Genomic DNA, 19,576 nt, shown 5'->3' with positions numbered 1-19,576 from the left:
CCAAAGAAAGTGGCTTTTGAATTGGAGATCTAAAGAGAGAATACATGAAAACAAAATGTCAGTGGCGACTCAAAATTTCCCATTATTTAAGACTTTTTAAATATCTAGTTTGCTTTTTCAAGAAATAAAGAAGATTGTGCATTATCCACGGGCAAAATAATTTGTTAAACATACCAAAGCACATGCTCAAATTACATTACTCAATAACATAACACCACCTACTTCATAACGTTTAACCTTTAAGAAAATGTATAGATTCAAGAATCATTACCTAGTGACATTAAGCAAAGTCCCACTATAATTTCTTTGCTGGTCATTACTCCAGTAATCACTCTCTGCAAGACACTATTGTAACTGACGAAGGTGGCCAGGGCCTTAAAATTGATTTTGCAGCCACTATCCACTGGGACACAACGATGGAAGAATGGTATAGGTTTACTAGTGTAAAACAAAAAGACAGGAAAAATGGAATGTCAAATTAATATCAATAATGGAGATGACAACAATGATAACTATGATTATATTTTTAATATATTAATTTCCAAATGTCAAACCAAATTGACTATCAACTGTGCCTACACATTTCACATTAATAATGCATTATGCAAAGTAAACTAGCCAATTCAAAGTTTATTAAATTGTGCTTTTATTGCACAGGGAGATAGTAGAATATAAGAACATTTTAAAAACAGCTTATAAATCTGTCAAAAACACATTAAAATCTATAAAATAAGATATTACATTTTCACGTCCACTCTTGGCTACATTGTTTCACAAATTTGTTTTATTTTCACACCTCTATTCAATTCACTTATTTATCCTACAGGTTCATTAGAAGCCAAATGCAGGCACTCTGCATTGCAGGTTTTATTTGCAATTGGTGTACTTCCAGAACAAGTTAACAGAGAACATGGTCCCGAAACAGTTTTGTACCCTGCCCTCACCTCAAAAAAACAAAATCCCTCATCTTCTCTTTTCTCCACTACTAGAGTTAGAGAAGATCCACTAAGGAACCATGCTTTGATTCAACACCAATGTGCCTACCTGCGTATCATTATTTAGTTTTTAGAGCAACTGAGCTACTGCCAAAGCTCAGAAGGGAAGCAGTTTGCATGCACGGACATTGCTAATGCAATGTTAAAAAGGCAAAGCAGAAAACAACTCAAAATATCCCATTTTTATAGATTAAATTCATTAAGTGACTGCTACAACGTTCAATGGCCATGAGCCCTTTCCAACAGAAGCAAAAACAATGTTATTGAAATAATAATGGTGTTTCTTCTTTAGTTGGATCCCAACGAACAAGACTCAACATCATATTGATAGATTCAGACAGCTGATTTGCAACTTGCCACTGTACCTCCCCACATACTAGAAGCTTTGCAATATTTTGGTACTGCCTGAAACCACATTAAGATTCAATATAATTTTGGAAAACTTATGACTTAATCAGGATAAGTTTTCTGTTCTACTTCACACAGATTTATTATGGCAAGGTGGTAGACAGAAGCCATTAGAATGCCAAGTAAAAGAAGTGCCAAAAATGTTCTAAAGGAGCCAGGTTGTATACAGTACCAAAACATGTTAATATATTATTAATACCTTTGATGAAATATTAAAAATGATAACAGTCACCACCACTGAAGTGAACATAATCAGTTTACATTATCCAAATGATAGAGCAGCTCAATCCCAGGATCCTTGTTTCATAATGCTAACACCACACGAAGCAGCTAATAGAGATTCAAAAAGCCACTCAAAATTTAGCTTGCTAATTACAAAATTCCCAGTTGCCTGCTTTTATAACAAAATCCTTCATAATTGAGCATTGTGCTACTACACTATTCCCACATGGTATTTAACTAACATGCAATAAACCTGAGACCAAACATTTAGTCCTTTTGTATTGCATTTACTATATTTAATATGATGGGAACCTTGCAGTCGCAGAACAAACAAGCATAAATAGCAGGAGTAGGCCTCTCATGTCTACTCTGCCATTCTGTAAGATCATAGCTGCTCTTTGACCTCAGAACCACTTCCCTGCACTAACACTGTACTCCTCTTGTATCCAAAAACCTACAAATCTGTTTTGAATATACTCACTGACTGAGCCTTCACAGATTAAGAGATTCATTACTCTCTTGGTGAGCAAATGCCTTCTCATCTATTCCGAATAGTCTACCATTACTTTGACAGCTCAGCCAGGAGGAATATCAACTCTGCATCTAGCCTGCCAAGATCCCAAAAGAACTTTGTATGTTTGAATGTGATCACTCCTTTCTGATGAAAGTAGATCCATTCTGCTTAATCTCTCCTCAGACAAATTAAATGACATCCCAGGAATCAATTAAGAGGAAACTGGAGGTCCTCTGGCATCTTATTTCACTTACTACATACTAAAGGATGCATGTTTCTTTTTACAGAAGAATCAGTTTACTTATGACAGCTATCCTTTGCCAATAGCACAATTTGATTCAATTGACTTCAATTCAGCAAACTAAGAGTAACTGGAAAATTGAAGTTGTAACAAGGATGGAAAGTCATCGAATTGATGAACACACTTAAGTATACAATAGAGTAATGCTCACCAACAGTCAAACATCATATTGAAAACTGAAGAAAAGCAAGAGTGGTTTTTTGAGATTGTGTATAGAACTGTTCCCAACCAAGATCATACAAGGATGGAAAAAGTACAGAGCTTAAAAATATCAATTTTCTTTTCAAAGAATAAAATCGCAGCAATTAAACATCAAGCGGGAGATTGGAAAACACACACACAAAGCCCTGGCACTGGTCCAGAAGGAGTGGCTGTGATAATATAGCAAAACAACACGTGCAAGGCAGCTAATCTCACCCCCAACATATTATATGCTCAGGCAACAGTTTTATCATGTGTGTCTTAAAGTAGGCTATCAAATTTCTAGACCAAGGTAATCTACATTTAGCAGCAGCAATAACCCTGTTCAGAGAAGAGAAAAATAACAGAATCATAAAAACTAAGCATTAATACCTTAACAAAACAGGAGAACCCAAGATATATCCAGATATTTCAACTATTATAAAGAAAACCATTTACAACTCAGGCCAGGCATTGAAAAGGCAAGGCATAGAAGGATGTGGTCCTAACGTAGGCAAGTGGGATTGGCATAGATTGGCAAAAGGGTCGGCATGGACATGGTGAGCTGAAGGGCCAGTTTCGGTGCTGTACGACTCTATGGCTCTATGACATATGAAATATAATTGCTCGAATTAAGAACTTTATACTGAATATAAAGCACCACTAAATACACAATTCACAGCTTGTTGAAAAGCCCCATAGTGACCATAACACAAATTTTCTCCAGATTACTCTGAATTTTCTCACCTTGATTTAACAGGAAGTTTAGGGCAGTACTTCAAGTTTTTTGATGTATACTGATTGAGATCCAGATCGTACATACAAAGGCGAGATCCTGTAACAAAAACAAAACACTGTTTTCTAATAAAAAAAACTTTGACCCAAGTTCAAGCTGATTTGACAAATCAATATTAAAATCTTAAGGAAAAATATTAAGGATACAGGCTTCAGACACAAAGGTAGCATTTGAACTTGTTTCAGCTGAAGAATACTGCAAAGTAGAAAAACCAATACGTTCAGGACAAACATTACATGGTACTGCATCATGCCTGACCAATACTGCATTATGCTAAATCATCTAAATAATAGACATCTCAACATTTACGATACATACACCCAATACCCCTTTGTTCCAATTTCTCTTGGTTTTCAGATTTTCTCCAGAGCATTGCCAAGCATCAATAATTCTATCACATCACTATCACAGCCCAAGGAACCTCCAGATCTAATTCCACTGTGTTCCAAGACCATCATCCATCACTGTTCTGAGATTCACACTTTTCCATACTCCCTCATTGCTGGTTATTACCTTGCTTCACTCTGGTTACAACTTTGTATACCATCTCCTCAGTCTTAGCTTCTCTTTCAGTACACAGCATTAAAGCACTGCTTGCACCTATAGCCAGATAGCTCACTGCATCCATGCAAACCTTAAACATTGTTTTAAAAAGAGCCAAGACAGATAATAGGCAAAGGAATGTATGAAAACCATGCGAAAGTAAAATGAGAAAAGACAGAGGTGATTAAAAGAGAAATGAATGCTCCTTTGAAAAATTATATAAAGAATGAGGCAAAATAAGGAAGCACCTCACCGAAAATCTGCAAGTTTATCAAGATCAGAACTGACAACAGAAGATATTATGACATATGAGTAAAGCATTCACTCCTCAGTCATAAATTTAATACTGATCTTTTACCTCAGTGCCATTTCCTAAACTAACAACATAACTCTTGATTCCTTTAATTTTCAGGAATGCAAGGCAAGTAGTTGAGCAATCAATTGATCAAGTGATATAATTAGAACATCTTAGTAGGAACTAACTATTATATATTTAGATTATTGGAAAATCAAAGCTTCTGCAAAGTTAATAGTTCAGGTAAAGAATCATATACAAATTGGAGCAAGGGTAGACCACTTAGCCCTTTGAGCCTGGTCTGCCATTTAACAATGACCACGGCTAATCTGACTACAAACTCATCTCTGCATTACAACTACCCAGAATCTCTCACCCCCTTGCTTATTAGACATAGAACATTACAGCACAGTACAGGCCCTTCGGCCCACGATGTTGTGCTGACATTTTATTCTGCTGTAAGATCTACCTAACCCTTCTCTCCCACATAGCCCTCCCATTTGTCTATCATTCATGTGTCTATCTAAGAGTCCCTTAAATGTCCCTAATGTATCTGCCCCCACAACCTCTGCCAACAGTGCGTTCCATACACCCACCACTCTCTGTGGGGGAAAAAAAAAACTTACCCCTGACATCCCCCTTATACTTTCCTCCAATCACCCTTGTGTTAGCCATTGTTGCCCCAGGAAAAATTTAGTCCAGGCTACAGGCAGAAAACAGAAGTCAAAGCAAAGATCTGAGTGGCAATGATTTTAATGAATGGTGGAATTGGCTCATGTAGCATGTGGCCTATTATTGCTCCTATTTTTATGTTGTGTATTAAGCACATTTTCAAACTAAGAAAATCTTCAAGGAATGTAGCTTGTGAAATCAAGCATTTAATGTAAAAATTGAAACTTGGGTACATCAGATCATGAAAACATGGTTTGGAGAGATTGCAGGGACAACAGCATCTAGAAAAATACACTGGGAAGAAAAATTAACGTAATTATTTGCAGGTCAGTGACTATATAAATCATTGTTATTCATGAATATTTACATCTGCCTTTAAAGTATTCAAAGATTCTGCTTTCAGCATTCTAGGAGGAAGAGTTACAAAGACTCAAGACCCAAGACAAGAAAAGGTACCTCACTTTAAATCTTAAATTAGTGACTCCTTATTTTTAAACAACAACTCCATTTTAAGAAACATCACATCCATCCTGTCAAGATCCCCAAGATCCACATCTTTCAACCAAGCCCCCTCTCATTCTTTTAAACTCTTGCATACAAGCCTAGCTTATCCAACTTTTGCTCATAACACAACCCATCAATTCCAGGCATTCATCCCATAAACCTTCAAAGAACTGCTTCCAACACGTTTATCAATAGAGTACTCCAGATGTGGTCTCACCATTGCCCATATAACCAAAGTATAAATTTCATACCGTTGCATTCAATTCATTTTGTAATAAACTATGACATCCCAATTATTTGCTGTACCTATTATTAGCCTTTGTCAAATCATGCAACAGAACACTCAGACCCCTTTGCATCTCCGAACTATGGAATCTCTCAAATATTTAGATAATATGCTAATTTAGCAGCCTTACTTTTGGTGTCTTCATGCAAGACATCTATATAACTTGTAAAAAGCTGAGGTCCCAGCACCAAATCCTGTGGTATATTTGTTACATCTTTCCCTACCACTTATGCTTCCTGTCTTTTCTGTAAATTAGCCAATCTTCAATTCACATTGTAACTTCCTACACCACCCATTTTTATTTACTACAATAACCTTATCAAATGCCTTCTGGAAATCGAAGTATAGTGCCTGCTTTGCTTCCCTTTTATCGTCATCACATATACTTGTTCAAATAGTTCACAGAACAGGAGATAACATGCCATGCTGGAGGGAAATAGATTACATAACAAAACACAGGACAGCCAGAAATGGTAAATACTCAGACTGGAAATTAGTATGTAGCCCAAGACCTGGTCATGCAACCCTTGTCATATTTAAATACATATTTTACTTTAAATTGATATCCACTTATTCTAGGCTATTTGAATGCCAAAGCAATGATGAGACCATAAATGAAAATAAATCCTAATCCCCTAATCTGTCCTTGTTCCTGTCCCACCCATTACCAACATTTTGGACTTACCATTATTTTTTGCAAAATTTCGAACATCCTCAAGTGTGTTAAGATCCTTATCCGGACACTTGGTCACACACAACGCTACTGAGCGGATTTTAAGCTGCACCACATCCCAATCACATGGTTCGAAGAAAAAGACGTATCTGCATTTCGTTTTTTTTTGGGGGAGGGTGTGGGGGCAAGCATGAAAGAAAGTAAGAAACATTGAAGCACAAAGTACATTTGCAACTTTTTCTTTTCAATTCCTCCTTTTAACCAAGGTTGAATATCAGAATAATGAATGTTAAGTAGATACGAGTTCCTTTTGAATTATTTCTAGCAACTTCAATATAGGGTTATTAAAAGAAATCAAATAGTTTGGCAAATACTTTGGACGCAAATTACACCAGAAGATCAAGAGGTCATCAAGAATGTTGGGGGAATAAATTTTAGTTGGGGGAAATAAAAGTTTACAGTTCAACTAGTACCATAGCAAACTTATCTACACCCAAAGAGAATGTCATTCTTCAAAAATTAAGGCAAACTATTTTGAAAATCCCACAAACATTTGATAAACTTAAAACATTTCAAGCATAATTTTGATTTCCAAGATCCTTTCAAAACACTTGTTTTGAAACTTTTGTGGACAAAGTTATTATACTGCAAAGTGAAGTGCTTTTGAAATTTTTGACATCAGCCAAGTGGTCAGCTTAACATTAAGTATTAATTGGAAGGGGAAAAGGAGAGGGAAGAAATAAAGAATGTAAAATAGATAGGAGTTCCTTTTGAATTATTTCTCGCAACTTAAAGGTAGAGTTATTAAAGAGAATCAAATAGATTGGCAAATACTTTGGGCCCAAATTACACCAGAAGGTCAAGTGGTCATCAAGAATGGTCAATTCAGTTGGGGGAAAAAAGTGGCATGGGCCCAGGGCCTTGGGCTACATACTAGTGGTGTGCAACAGGAGTCAATGTTGGGACCCTCATTATTTGTTATCTATATAAATGAATTGGATGCCAATGCACAAGGCTTGATCAGTAAGTTTGCAGATGACACAAAATTAGGAGGTGTTGGTGATAATGAAGAAGGTTATCGTAGATTATAGGGGAATTTTGATCAATTAGGGAAGTGGGCCGAGGAGAGGCAAATGGATTTCAATACAGATAAGTGTGAGGTGATGCATTTTGGAAAGTCAAACGAGCGTAGGACTTATACAATGAATGATAGGGCACTAGGGACTAATGGAATAGAGGGACCTAGGAGTACAAGTGCATAATTCATAGAGAGCGGTGTCACAGGTAGACAGGGTGGTGAAAAAGGCATTTAGCATGAGGGCCTTCATCAGTCAGTGCATTGAGTATAGGAGCTGGGACATTACACTGCAGTTGAACAAGTCGTTGGAAAGGCCGCCCTTGGAGCGCTGTGTACAGTTTTGCTTACCCTGTTATTGGAAAGTTGTGGTTAAACTGGAAAGAGCGCAGAAAAGATTTACGAGGATGTTGCCAGGATTAGAGAGCCTGAGTTATAGGGAGAGGTTGGCCAGGCTAGGTCTTTATTTCGTGGAATGTAGGAGAATGAGGGGCAACCTTATAGAAGTGTTTAAAATTATGAGAGGCATAGGTAAGGCAGATGGTAACAGTCATTTCCCCAGGGTAGGGGGGTCCAAAACTTGGGGCATAGATTTAGGGCGGGAGGGGAAGGATTTTAAAGGAACCTGAGGGGCAACTTTTTCCCCACAGAGGATAGTGAGTACATGGAATGAGCTGCCAGAGGAAATGGTTGAGGCAGTGTCACGTACCAGCAACAAAAGAAATACAGCGAGTCATGTATAAGTGTTAAAACTATTTTATTAATAACTACTTACGATAATAAGAAAAATAAAAGTAAAAGTGTTAGAATGTTTGAAGTAAAAATGTTAGATCTTAAACATTATCCCCAAAAACTAAACTCAAAGTGTGTGTGTGGCAAATTCCCAAGCTCCAAGTCCAGGAATATTTCTCAAAGTTCAGTTCAGCAAGCCATAAGGTGAAACGTGAGCAAAGGCTTCTGCAAAGCCACCGTTGACTGAAGAGGAAGTGTAGAGAGAAAATAGAGAGTGATTACGAAATCTAAATGTTCCACTTTGGAACTCATATGACACCTCAATCACTGATGATCTCCATTCCTTTGTTCCTAAGTATCTGCACACCGAAAGGCATCAGAGATGTTGTCATCCACACAAATACCCGTTTCCTTCTACAGGCTAATGACAAAGTGGACTCCACTGGATTATTCCAAAAATTCATACATGGATTGTAGTGACAGACACAGTTATTGTTTTTCATCCATCGATACAGACACCAGCAGGCTGGTGTCTCTCTCTCTCTTTGACTGACTGACTGCTCCAAAAATGTCATTACGTCCTCATCTTCTGCTGACATAATCACGCCACACACACACTACTGTACTATGTCTTAAAGGGACATTCCCCAATAGTAACCTAATTCATAACAGGCAGGTACAATAATATCATTTAAGCAGCACTTGGATAGGTACATGAAGGAGCAGGGCTTAGAGGGACATGGGCCAAACGCAGGAAATTGGGACTAGCAGGGTGGGCACAGTGGTTGGCATGGACTTGTTGGGTCGAAGGGCCTGTATCTATGTTATATTGCTCTATGACTCTAAATGAAAGAGGAGAAGATCAGAATAAATGTCCACACTTTCCTCCTCAGGCATCAACAGAAGAGATTAATAAAGCATTAATTTTATTTATATTTTCATATATTTTATATATTTCCATGATTTATGATATATATGATATAGGAAAATAAAAATTATATATAATTATATAATTACATTTATAAAAAAAATTAATAAAACATAGATAATGGCTTTGACATTGTGTGATATCACAATGAATATAGCAGAACAATGGAAAGATTATGGCAAGGTGGAAAGATTTGGGCAAAGAATTGCCAAAAGCAGGAAGAGAAATAACTTGCACCTGTGGAAAAGCAGACACTAATACACACCTTGCACAAGATCCAAACAGTAATTCTGAAAGCCAGCAGTTTAGAAAAGACAATAGCTACTGGCAAGTACAAGGTGGGACATGGGGCAAAAATTTTGACCAGTTCAGATGATTGTGCTGAATGAGGCTCTGCAACTCAATAATGGGAGCTGGGAAACTGTCCAAACAGGAGATTACTAAAGACACGAAGGAATCTGAAATGTGACGTCAAGGTTCAATCAGAGACCAGGAATATTTAAAAGTTGGAACCACAAAGCATTTCTAATGGAAAGGAACAAAGCTCTTAACTTCCATACATGATACCAAAAGTGCTCCCCTGCTTTGGTCCAAGACTGCAGCCAGCATGGCTAATGGAGTTGGTCTGTAAAGTCTGAAATTTCTGGGGGAAAATGAAAAGGTTTAGAGCTTGTCTGTTTTAAATACAAAAAAAAATCACCACATCTCCCCAACAGCTTGAAGATCACATCCCCCCCACAAAAAAGTGACTTTTTCATGTTTTGTCCCCACCTCTGAAGACAGGCCAAGTACTGTTTGAAGCCAAGGCCACAAGTGATCCTCAGGTGGGAATGGAGACCCCATTGCCAAGATACACCTTAAAAATGTATTTTTTCCCTCCAAAAAAGAAACCAGCTTGCAGCATCTGAAAGTCACTTTGAATTAATAATATGAAAGAAACAAAGGTGCACTTAGCTTACACAGTTCAAGCATCTCAACTTTTAAAACCTGAGAATGAAACTTCCTATAATTCCCATTGCCAGATGAGATGTTAACACAATATATCCCAGGTACAAAGTAAAACCTGCTTAAAATATCTGGCATTATCTATGATTCAACATATTGCACATAATTCTGAAATATCAATAATGTACTTACTTTCTGTCTGTAAGATCAAGACCACTCATTGCAACATCTTTGATTTGTGTGTTCTTATGACCACAAATATTTCCATAACTATCATAACCAAATACCAGCCTCTGTGCAGCTCCAGAAGCTATTGCAAAGCCACAAATGATAGCCTGCAAGAGAACATTTCACAAGTTCAATTTTAAGTACTTTCCTTCAGCAATAACAACTTATGGTGAACTAAAAAAACTGACTGAAATTCCTATCCCAATGTATTACGGGAATGCAGTTTCGGTGATGAACTTTTCAAAGAGGGTGCAAGCTGGAAAAGAAATCCTGAAGTATTCGTTTATGCAAACACAAGTCTTTCTTCCAGACTTTTGTGGTATGACAATGTCACCAAGGTAACAAATCATCACATAAATAGCAACCCAGACCCAATGTGCTTGCTGTGTCCTCAACAGGCCTTTCCAGATGAAAACATCAGGGAAAATATTCATCAGGTTGCTAATAAACTCAAAACTCAAACTTTTCTCCAAAGTAGTTAATGGTTGAAATCAAACATTCCTATATCAAATAAACAGGATAGAGATGATGCAATCAAAAGGGAAAGTTGCTTCAATCAAATTGTCACAGATGTGATCTTTTAATTATATAGAGCACTGTATACACTTCTGGCTGTCATATAAGAGGAATGCTGTGATGGCACTTGGGTACAGAAGACAGATTATCTCCTCACTGCTGTGCCAGAAACTGGAGCAATTTCCTGCCTCCCCACTGTGCCAAGAACCTGGAGTGAACCCCTACTTACCAAACTACCATGCTAGAAACTGGCCCCAAACTCTACCTCTCCACTTCTGTGCTAGCAACCTGGAGTGAACCTCCCACTGCTGCATGCTGCAGTGTCAAGGAGCTGGTCCAAATCCTTGGTCTCGGCCAGTGCTCTTGCAGCAAAGAATTGTCTTCTGTTCAGTGTGGAGACACTACCTGTGAGGGCTGGTGTTGAGCAGGCAGGCAAGTGCTTTGGTCTCTCAGTACTGAAACGTGGGGCTTCAGGCTGCACCCTGGCCAGCACTGTGAGGGTCAGTGTTGGCAACCAGTAGCACCTCATCCATGTATTGGCAGACTATTTGGATCCTATAGTCTCTATCATCATCTCCTGGTGGATGTAATCTCAGACACTCTGCATAACTAAATCTTCAACCATGACAACAAACATCTTCTGCACCTGAGTGCCATCACAGTATTCCTCCCATGTGACAACCAGAACTGTACACCGTGCTCTAGCTGTGACCTTGTGTTTTATACCTCCCCACTCCTGTATTTATGCCTCAGCCAATAAAGACAAGTGCATATCATGCACATTTTGACCACCTTATCTACCCATTCTGCTACTTTCAGGGATCTGTGAACATGCATTCCAAGATCCTTCAGCTACTCTAGACCAGTCTTACAATTTTGCCTGGTTTGACTTCTGCAAACGCATTTCCTCATTTCTCTAGACTGAAATCCATTTGTCACTTGTGTCCACCTAACCAGTTCAATAATATTTTCCTGCAATCAAATACTTTCCACTTCATCACCAATCAGACTGCTAAATTTGGTATGATCAGCAAATTTCTTAATTCTGGTTCCTGCAGTTAAGTTGAATCATTCACATGCCATAAAAAGCACCAGGCTTATACGGAGACCTGCAGAACCCCTTTACATACAATTCTGTAAATCTCAACTATTACCCTGTGCACTTGCCCACTGAACCAAGTTTTAAATCAACTTCCTATTTTCTCTTGGATCACAGAGACTTTTACTTAATCTGCCAGGTGAGAATTTTAGTACAGAACTTGATACCTAATGCTGTATTGTTCATTGAACCTCTTCATTACCTCAGAAGAAAATCAATTCAGACAAACTATCTTTTTAACAAATCTATGCTTAATGCCCTCAATTAACCTGTGCCTCTCCAAATTCTCATATACCATACCTTAATGTTTCCAACAATTTGCCCACTTTTGATATTAGACTTACTGGCTTGCCAATACTTTATCACTCTTCATAGAATATTTCAGCAACCTTCTGGTTCTGCAGCACCATTCTTGTAGACAAAGTGCACTGGAAAATGATAATCAGAGCTTGTGGTATTTTCTCCCTAGCTTCTATTAGGAAACTGGGATACATTTTTTCCAGATTCAGTGATTTATTCCATGTTTTAACATTTAAATTTTCAACAAATCATTAAGTCATAATTATTGACAGACACCATCCCTGGTCCTAAAAAAATCTTTATAAATGCAGAGTCTGATTTCATTGTTTGGGAAAAGGGCAAAAGGTTTTTTTTAAGTTTTACTCTAATCTGTCCAAATCCCATCGTTTTTCATCCCATTATAATGCTTTCTGCATGTGTTTACACTGAATTAAAGATATTAATTTATACTTTCTGGTTTGGATGCTTGCATGTGTCAGTTTAGATTTTTCAATCTGCATAATTGGGGAAATATATTGTAGCTTGCTCTTCTCACATTAACCTCAGGTCTGTAATACTGCCCCTCTATAAAACGAGTAACTGGTAATTATTTTGCTGGTTAAGAGCCCTGGAACTCTCTACATGCAGATGCAACTTATATATTCAGCACTTTGCACAAAATATGGGCCCACTAAATAGTAACCTTGATGAACAAAACCTTACAGCAAAAATGAAGGTGAACTTACCATACCAACACAGAACAGTATGAATATCAGCAGCCACAAGACATCTGTACAGCTGCGCTGTTCCAATGGTTTCCATTGTCGAACTGAGCCCTAAAAAATAAGCCAATCTGAACAGGACTGTTCTCTTGATGAAGAACATCACAAACCATTTAAGTTTAACAAAGCTGCAATCATTTAAATGGCAGAAGTCACATTAATATCTTCTCTGTTGTAGGACTTTAGCTGTGGTGAATTTTAGATCAAAAACTGTTGCTAATCTGAAATAGAGAGGTCCAGAAATGTAAAACTTAATTATAGCTTAGTCCTATTATTCTTCAGCACTTTCTCAGTAAAAGGAATGCTTGTAGTTTCACTCAGCTAAGGGTGCTAGCTGGAGGCAGTAAACATTTTCTCTTGTGCTCAAGTAGGATTAAAATTAACATGGTAGGGCATACTTCTAAACAGTAGTCATCTTCAAAAAACCTAGCTCCAAAATTCTGGAAAACAATGCAACACAAAAGAAAAGCTACAGTTCCCAAAAGATCTCCTCCCCTACATTGGGAAACATCTGCAGTTACATAGTTCCTCATTGCATCTTGCATAAAATGCCTCCGATTAGTCATGACAAGATCTAACCACCAAAGAAGTGGAAAAATATTTTGTTGTACACCATCTACAGTCATCATTTTCTAGGATATGACCCCAACTAGAATTGTTAAGTGCCATTTAGTTATTGAGGTAGGTGCAGGGATAATGGTAGTTTCACACCTGTTGACTTCTCTACTTCAAGTCAGAATCTATTGTTTGTTGTGCAAGTTGGTTGCTCTTTCAGGATATTTATGGAAAAGTCAAGTCATTAAGCGTGGTTTGGTTTGCCCGCGTGTTCTAGGATGTCACATTGTGGGACACAGAAGTATAATTAACTCTTCCATTTCTAGATTTCTTTACTTCAGGTCAGTGACACTTTCTGTACTATTGCACTCAGGATGACGAACAGCATTTACAAATCCAGTCTTCTACTCATTAGATCCCAATTTCCTGATCAGTTATTCCAAACAAGGCTCAATCCTTATAGATTCAGATTGCAGAGTCATTCAAAAAACCAAGGCATCTAAAGGAACAGATCAAGGGTAATGCAGAAACCACAATTGGAAATTCACTAAAAAAGCTTCAGTAGAATTCACCAGCACATGGAAAGTTTGAGATAAAAATGCAGAGGCATAAAGGGAATATCCATAAGCACAAGGAAGGAAATAGATTATGCTGGCAAAACAAGATGAGTTATTCACGTGGAGCCTAAATGGCCTCGGTGCTATGCAAATTATAGTCAAACCAATAAGCAACAGCTATTACACAAGATCTCACAAACTATGCAAAGTGAACAAACAGTTAATTTCTTTTTGACATTTTTCAAGGCAGATTCATTATCTCAAGGATTCCCTGCTCTTCAGTCTCCATTACTGAAACCTTCAAAGCCTTCCCAAATCAATGGAACAGGTAAGTTAGGGCCTTGGTTTAAGATGGCAATGGTGATATGTAGTATATTAACCTAGTTCATTGTCACATGGAATGTCATGACTCAAAGTCAAATGTGCTACTTCTTTAGTCTTTCTGACATGTTCCATGACTTATAACACAACACATCATGAGCTGATGCTGTACCATCATTCCAGAGTGTGAAAAATGTAAACATACATTATCACCGTCTCTGACTATCTCCACCCTCTAACATACACCCCACCAAGGCAGAAATTCTACAAAACCAGAGGAATGGGAGGGTTTAGGGTAAACTTCATCAACTTGCAAGTTAACTGCAGACTGGATTGATCCCCAATAAACATGGAACAAAGACCCCAAAGTGACAGCAGGGCAAGTTGAATGGTTAACAAAACAATCTAGGGTTAAAGAAAACTTTACATAAAGTTAAAACGTACAGTACACTAAATGGAACAGCAGATTAGTACCTGTAAACAATAATTTACTAAAAGAATGCAGAGTTGGGTTTGGATTAGCTTAAGTCAGTTTTAATGCTCTCTGAAGTTTTCTGACAGAAATTAGAGGCAGTAAGGAGCCAAGTGTCATCGACTTACATTCGTGTGTGCTGAACAGTGGTGATGTGCAAACCAAAAATCACCCAACCGATGATTAATTTTCCCCGATGTAGAGGAAACCACATTGTGATTCCTAAATGGTCAGAGTCATACAGCACAGAAACAGGCCCTTCAGCCCAAAGTGTCTGCGGTGGCCATCACGTACATAGGTATACTAATCCCATTTTGCAGCACTCAGCCTATAGCCTGTCTTCAAACGCTTATCTAAACAGCTCTTAAATGTTGTGCGAGCCTCCACTACCCCCCAAGAAAGGTTTCAACCACCCTCTTCATAAAAGCTTTCTTCCTCAAATTTTCACTAACTCTCCAAACTCTTAAATCTATGTCTTCTGGTTATAGACACTCATAACAAGGGAAAAGTTTTTCACAATCTAGTCGAAGTCCCCCATAATTTTATACATCTCAGTCAGATACCCCTCAGCCCTCACTGTTCCAAGGAAAACAAATCCAGCCTATTGCATTCTCCTTATAGTTGAAGTGCTCCGTCTCAGGCAACACTCCTGGTGAATCTCCTCTGTACCCTCTCCAGCGCAAATACATCCTTCCAATAGTGTGGTGACCAAAACTGCACATAGTACTCAGGCTGTGACCAAACTAATGTTTTATAACGTTGTACCATAACCTCCCTGTTCTTGTATCCCATGTCCCAAATAATAAAAATAAGTATTGTGTATGCCTTGCTTCTGCTAGGGCAGGCACAGTAGTGTAGCGGTTTAGCGCAATGCTATTGCAGCACTAGCAACCTGGGTTCAATTCCGGCCGCTGTCTGTAAGGAGGTTGTACGTTCTCCCCGTGTCTGCGTGGGTTTCCTCTGGGTGCTCCGGTTTCCTCCTACGTTCCAAAGACGTATGGGTCAGGAGCTGTGGGCATGCGATGTTGGCGCCGGAAGTGTGGCGACACTTGTGGGCTGCCTCCAGAACACTCTACACAAAAGAGGCATTTCACTGTGTGTTTCCATGTACATGTGACTAATAAAAGATATCTTATCTTGAATATGAACAACAAGGTCCTCCATAAGTATTTCCTAATGTGGTATCATTCACTGCTTCTATCCTAGCCTTATTAGGCCTCTCAAAATGCATCACCTCATTTTTCAGGATTAAATTTCATCTGCCATTACTCTGTATATTTTACCAACTCAATGTTGTTCTGTAGTCCAGCACTTACACCACCACCAATCTTCATGTCAGCTCTAATTTTACTAATCATACCTCTAACATTCACATCATTAATGTATATAACAAACAGCAAGGATCCCTGGCATACTTCACTGGCCACAGACTTTCAATTGCAATCCTCAACCAGCATCAACTCCCTCCCATCACCAAGCCAACTTCGGATTCAATTTGCCAAATTATCCTGGAACCCATGGGATATTACCTTTTGGACTTGTCTCCCACATGGGACCTTGATAAAGGTCTACTGAAGTCCATGTTGTCTATTTCAATTGCATTTCCTTAGTTTCACATTTCGATCAGATAGGATCTCCCCATAAAGCCATGATAACTATACTTGATCAATCTATGCCTCTCCAAGAGCAGATTAATCCTGACCCTTAGAATTTTTTTCAATTTCACTATGACAGTTGTTCGACACATCCGATCCTAGCTGTTTAGATCATATGACATAGGAGCAGAATTAGGCCATTCAGCCCATCGAGTGTGCTCTGTCATTCTATCATGGCTGATTTATTTTTCCCTCTCAAACCCATTCTCCTGCCTTCTCCCTGTAACCTTTGACACCCTTACTAATCAAGAACCTATCTACCTCCGCTTCAAATATACCCAATGACTTGGCCTCCACAGCTGCCTGTGGCAATGAATTCTACAGATTCACCACCCTCTGGCTAAAGGAATTCCTCTTCATCTCTGTTCTAAAGGGATGCCCTTCTATTCTGAGGCTGTGCCCTCTGGTCCTAGATTCTCCAACTACTGGAAGCATCCTCTCCACATCCACTCTATCCAGGCCCTTCGATATTCGGTAGGTTTCAATGAGATCTCCCCTCATCCTTCTAAACTCCAGCGAGTACAGGCCCAGAGACACCAAACTCTCCTCATACATTAACCCTTTCATTCCCAGGATAATTCTTGTAAACCTCCTCTGGACCCTCTCCAACACCAGCATATCCTTCCTTGAATGAATGCTAACATTGCATTTGCCTTCCTTACCAACAACTCCACCTGCAAGTTTATCTTCAGGGAATCCTGCACTAGGACTCCCAAGTCCCTTTGCACATCTGATTTCTGAATTCACTCCCTGTTTAGAAAATAATTTACACCTTCATTCCATCTACCAAAGTGCATGACCATACATTTCCCTACACTGCATTTCATCTGTCACTTCTTTACCCTTTCTCCCAACCTGTCCAAGTCCTTCTGCAGACCCCTGCTTCCTCAACACTACTGCCCCTCCACCTATCTTTGTATCATCTGCAAACTTGGCCACAAAGCCATCAATTCCATCATCCAGATCATTAACAGAAAACGTGAAAAGTAGCAGACCCAACACTGACCCCTGCAGAACACCACTAGTCACCGGCAGCCAACCAGAAAAGGCCCCCTTTATTCCCACTCTTTGCATTCTGCCTGTCAGCCAATCTTCTATTCATGCTCGAACATTTCCTGTAATACCATGGGCTCCTATCTGGTTTAGCAGCCTCATGTATGGCACCTCGTCAAAGGCCTTCTGAAAATCCAAGTAAACAACATCCACTGACTCTCCTTTGTCTATCCTGCCTGTTACTTCCTCAAAGAATTCCAACAGATTTGTCGGGCAAGATCTCCCCTTAAGGAAACCATGCTGACTTTGGTCTATTTTATCATGTGCTTCCAAGTACCCCAAAACCTCATCCTTAATAATGGACTCTAACATCTTGCCAACCACTGAAGTCAGGCTAACTGTTCTGTCTTTTCCCTCCCTCCCTTCTTAAAGAGTGCAGTGACATTTGCAATTTTCCAGTCCTCTAGAAACATTCCAAAAGATCATTACTAATGCCCCCACAATCTCTTCAGCTACCTCTTTCAGACCCTAGGGTGTAGTCCAACCAGTCCAGGTGACTTATCTACAGTGGCATGCAAAAGTTTGGGCACCACTGGTCAAAATTTCTGTTACTATGAATAGCTAAACAAGTAAAAGATGACCTGATTTCCAAAAGGCATAAAGTTAAAATATTAAAGAAATGTGTCATCTTTAAGATTACTTTTTTATTTCCATCTTTTACAGTTTCAAAATAACAAAAAAGGAAAAAGGGCCTGAAGCAAAAGTCTGGGCACCCTGCATGGTCAATACTTAGTAACACCCACTTTGGCATTATCACAGCTTGTAAATGCTTTCTGTAGCCAGCTAAGAGTCTTTCAATTCTTGTTTGGGGGATATTTGCCCATTCTTCCTTGCAAAAGGCTTCTAGTTCTGTGAGATTCTTGGGCCGTCTTGGTCTTTTGGTCTATCCACAGATTTTTGATGATGTTTAGGTCGGGGGACTGTGAGGGTCATGGCAAAACCTTCAGCTTGTGCCTCTTGAGGTAGTCCATTGTGGATTTTGAGATGTGTTTAGGATCATTATTCTATTGTAGAAGCCATCCTCTTTTCATCTTCAGCTTTTTTTTTACATACAGTATGATGTTTGCTTCCAGAATTTGCTGGTATTTTCTTTTCTTTACAATATTTTTATTGAATCCATGAAAAAAAAGACTACATGCATCAAGAAAGAAAATAAAAATACTACTAAATACGTTGTATTAAATCGTACTTAGATTACAATACTCTAAATTAAAATATTTTATTATAAAAAAAATCTACTCCCACTACCAAAACCCGAAGCTGTTAGATGGAAAAATCAACAAGGAAAAACTTTTAAAAATGTAACCATGTCAGCCAATATCTGCATTGTAGTCCCCAAATTAGAGATTTTGAAAGTAATTCAAAAAAGGTCCCCACAGGGTTTGAAAGTCTAGGTTAGGTTCAAAAACTGAACAGTGAATCTTCTCTACATTCAAATATAACATAACATCCCGTAACCATTGAGCATGAGTAGGCGGAGTAACTTCCTTCCATTTTAGCAATACAGCTCTCCTGGCTATAAGAGAAATAAAAGCCAGAATATGTAAATCAGAAGCCTTCAACGTTATATCTTTTTCTCCAACAATTCCAAATCGTGCAGTCAAAGGATTAAGTTTAAAATTTATTTTGAAAAATACAGAAAAAGTATGAAAGACCTCTGTCCAATATTTCTTAAGACTCTGACACTTCCAAAACATATGAATTAAGGAAGCCACTCCATTAGCTGGTATTTAATTGAATTCATTCTTCCCTCTACCAGAGGAATGTTCCCTGTGCCACTGGCTGCAACACAAGCCCAAAGCATGATCGATCCACCCCCGTGCTTAACAGTTGGAAAGGTGTTCTTTTCATGAAATTCTGCACCTTTTTTCTCCAAACATCTCTTTGCTCATTGAGGCCAAAAAGTTCTATTTTAACTTCATCAGTCCATAGGACTTGTTTCCAAAATGCATCAGTCTTGTTTAGATGTTCCTTTGCAAACTTCTGACAC

At 38.6% G+C, this 19,576-nt stretch overlaps 1 protein-coding gene across 1 annotated transcript in view; it reads right to left on the bottom strand.

The window, feature by feature from the left end:
• The window catches only part of LOC127572680 (choline transporter-like protein 1), a 70,953-nt gene that overhangs the window by 33,047 nt on the left and 18,330 nt on the right, over positions 1–19,576 (bottom strand). Inside the window, exons 2-6 of the mRNA XM_052020190.1 lie at positions 12,938–13,027; positions 10,262–10,404; positions 6,402–6,538; positions 3,368–3,455; positions 272–438 (exon numbers count right to left, since the gene is read on the bottom strand). Of these exons, the coding sequence (XP_051876150.1) occupies positions 272–438; positions 3,368–3,455; positions 6,402–6,538; positions 10,262–10,404; positions 12,938–13,027 (625 nt within the window). The remainder of the gene's footprint in view (positions 1–271; positions 439–3,367; positions 3,456–6,401; positions 6,539–10,261; positions 10,405–12,937; positions 13,028–19,576) is intronic.

Source organism: Pristis pectinata, chromosome 7, assembly GCF_009764475.1.
Source record: "Pristis pectinata isolate sPriPec2 chromosome 7, sPriPec2.1.pri, whole genome shotgun sequence".
NCBI classification, from domain to species: domain Eukaryota; kingdom Metazoa; phylum Chordata; class Chondrichthyes; order Rhinopristiformes; family Pristidae; genus Pristis; species Pristis pectinata.
The sequence above is the reverse complement of the archived record's forward strand: the minus strand, read 5'-3'. Positions and strand labels throughout refer to the sequence as shown.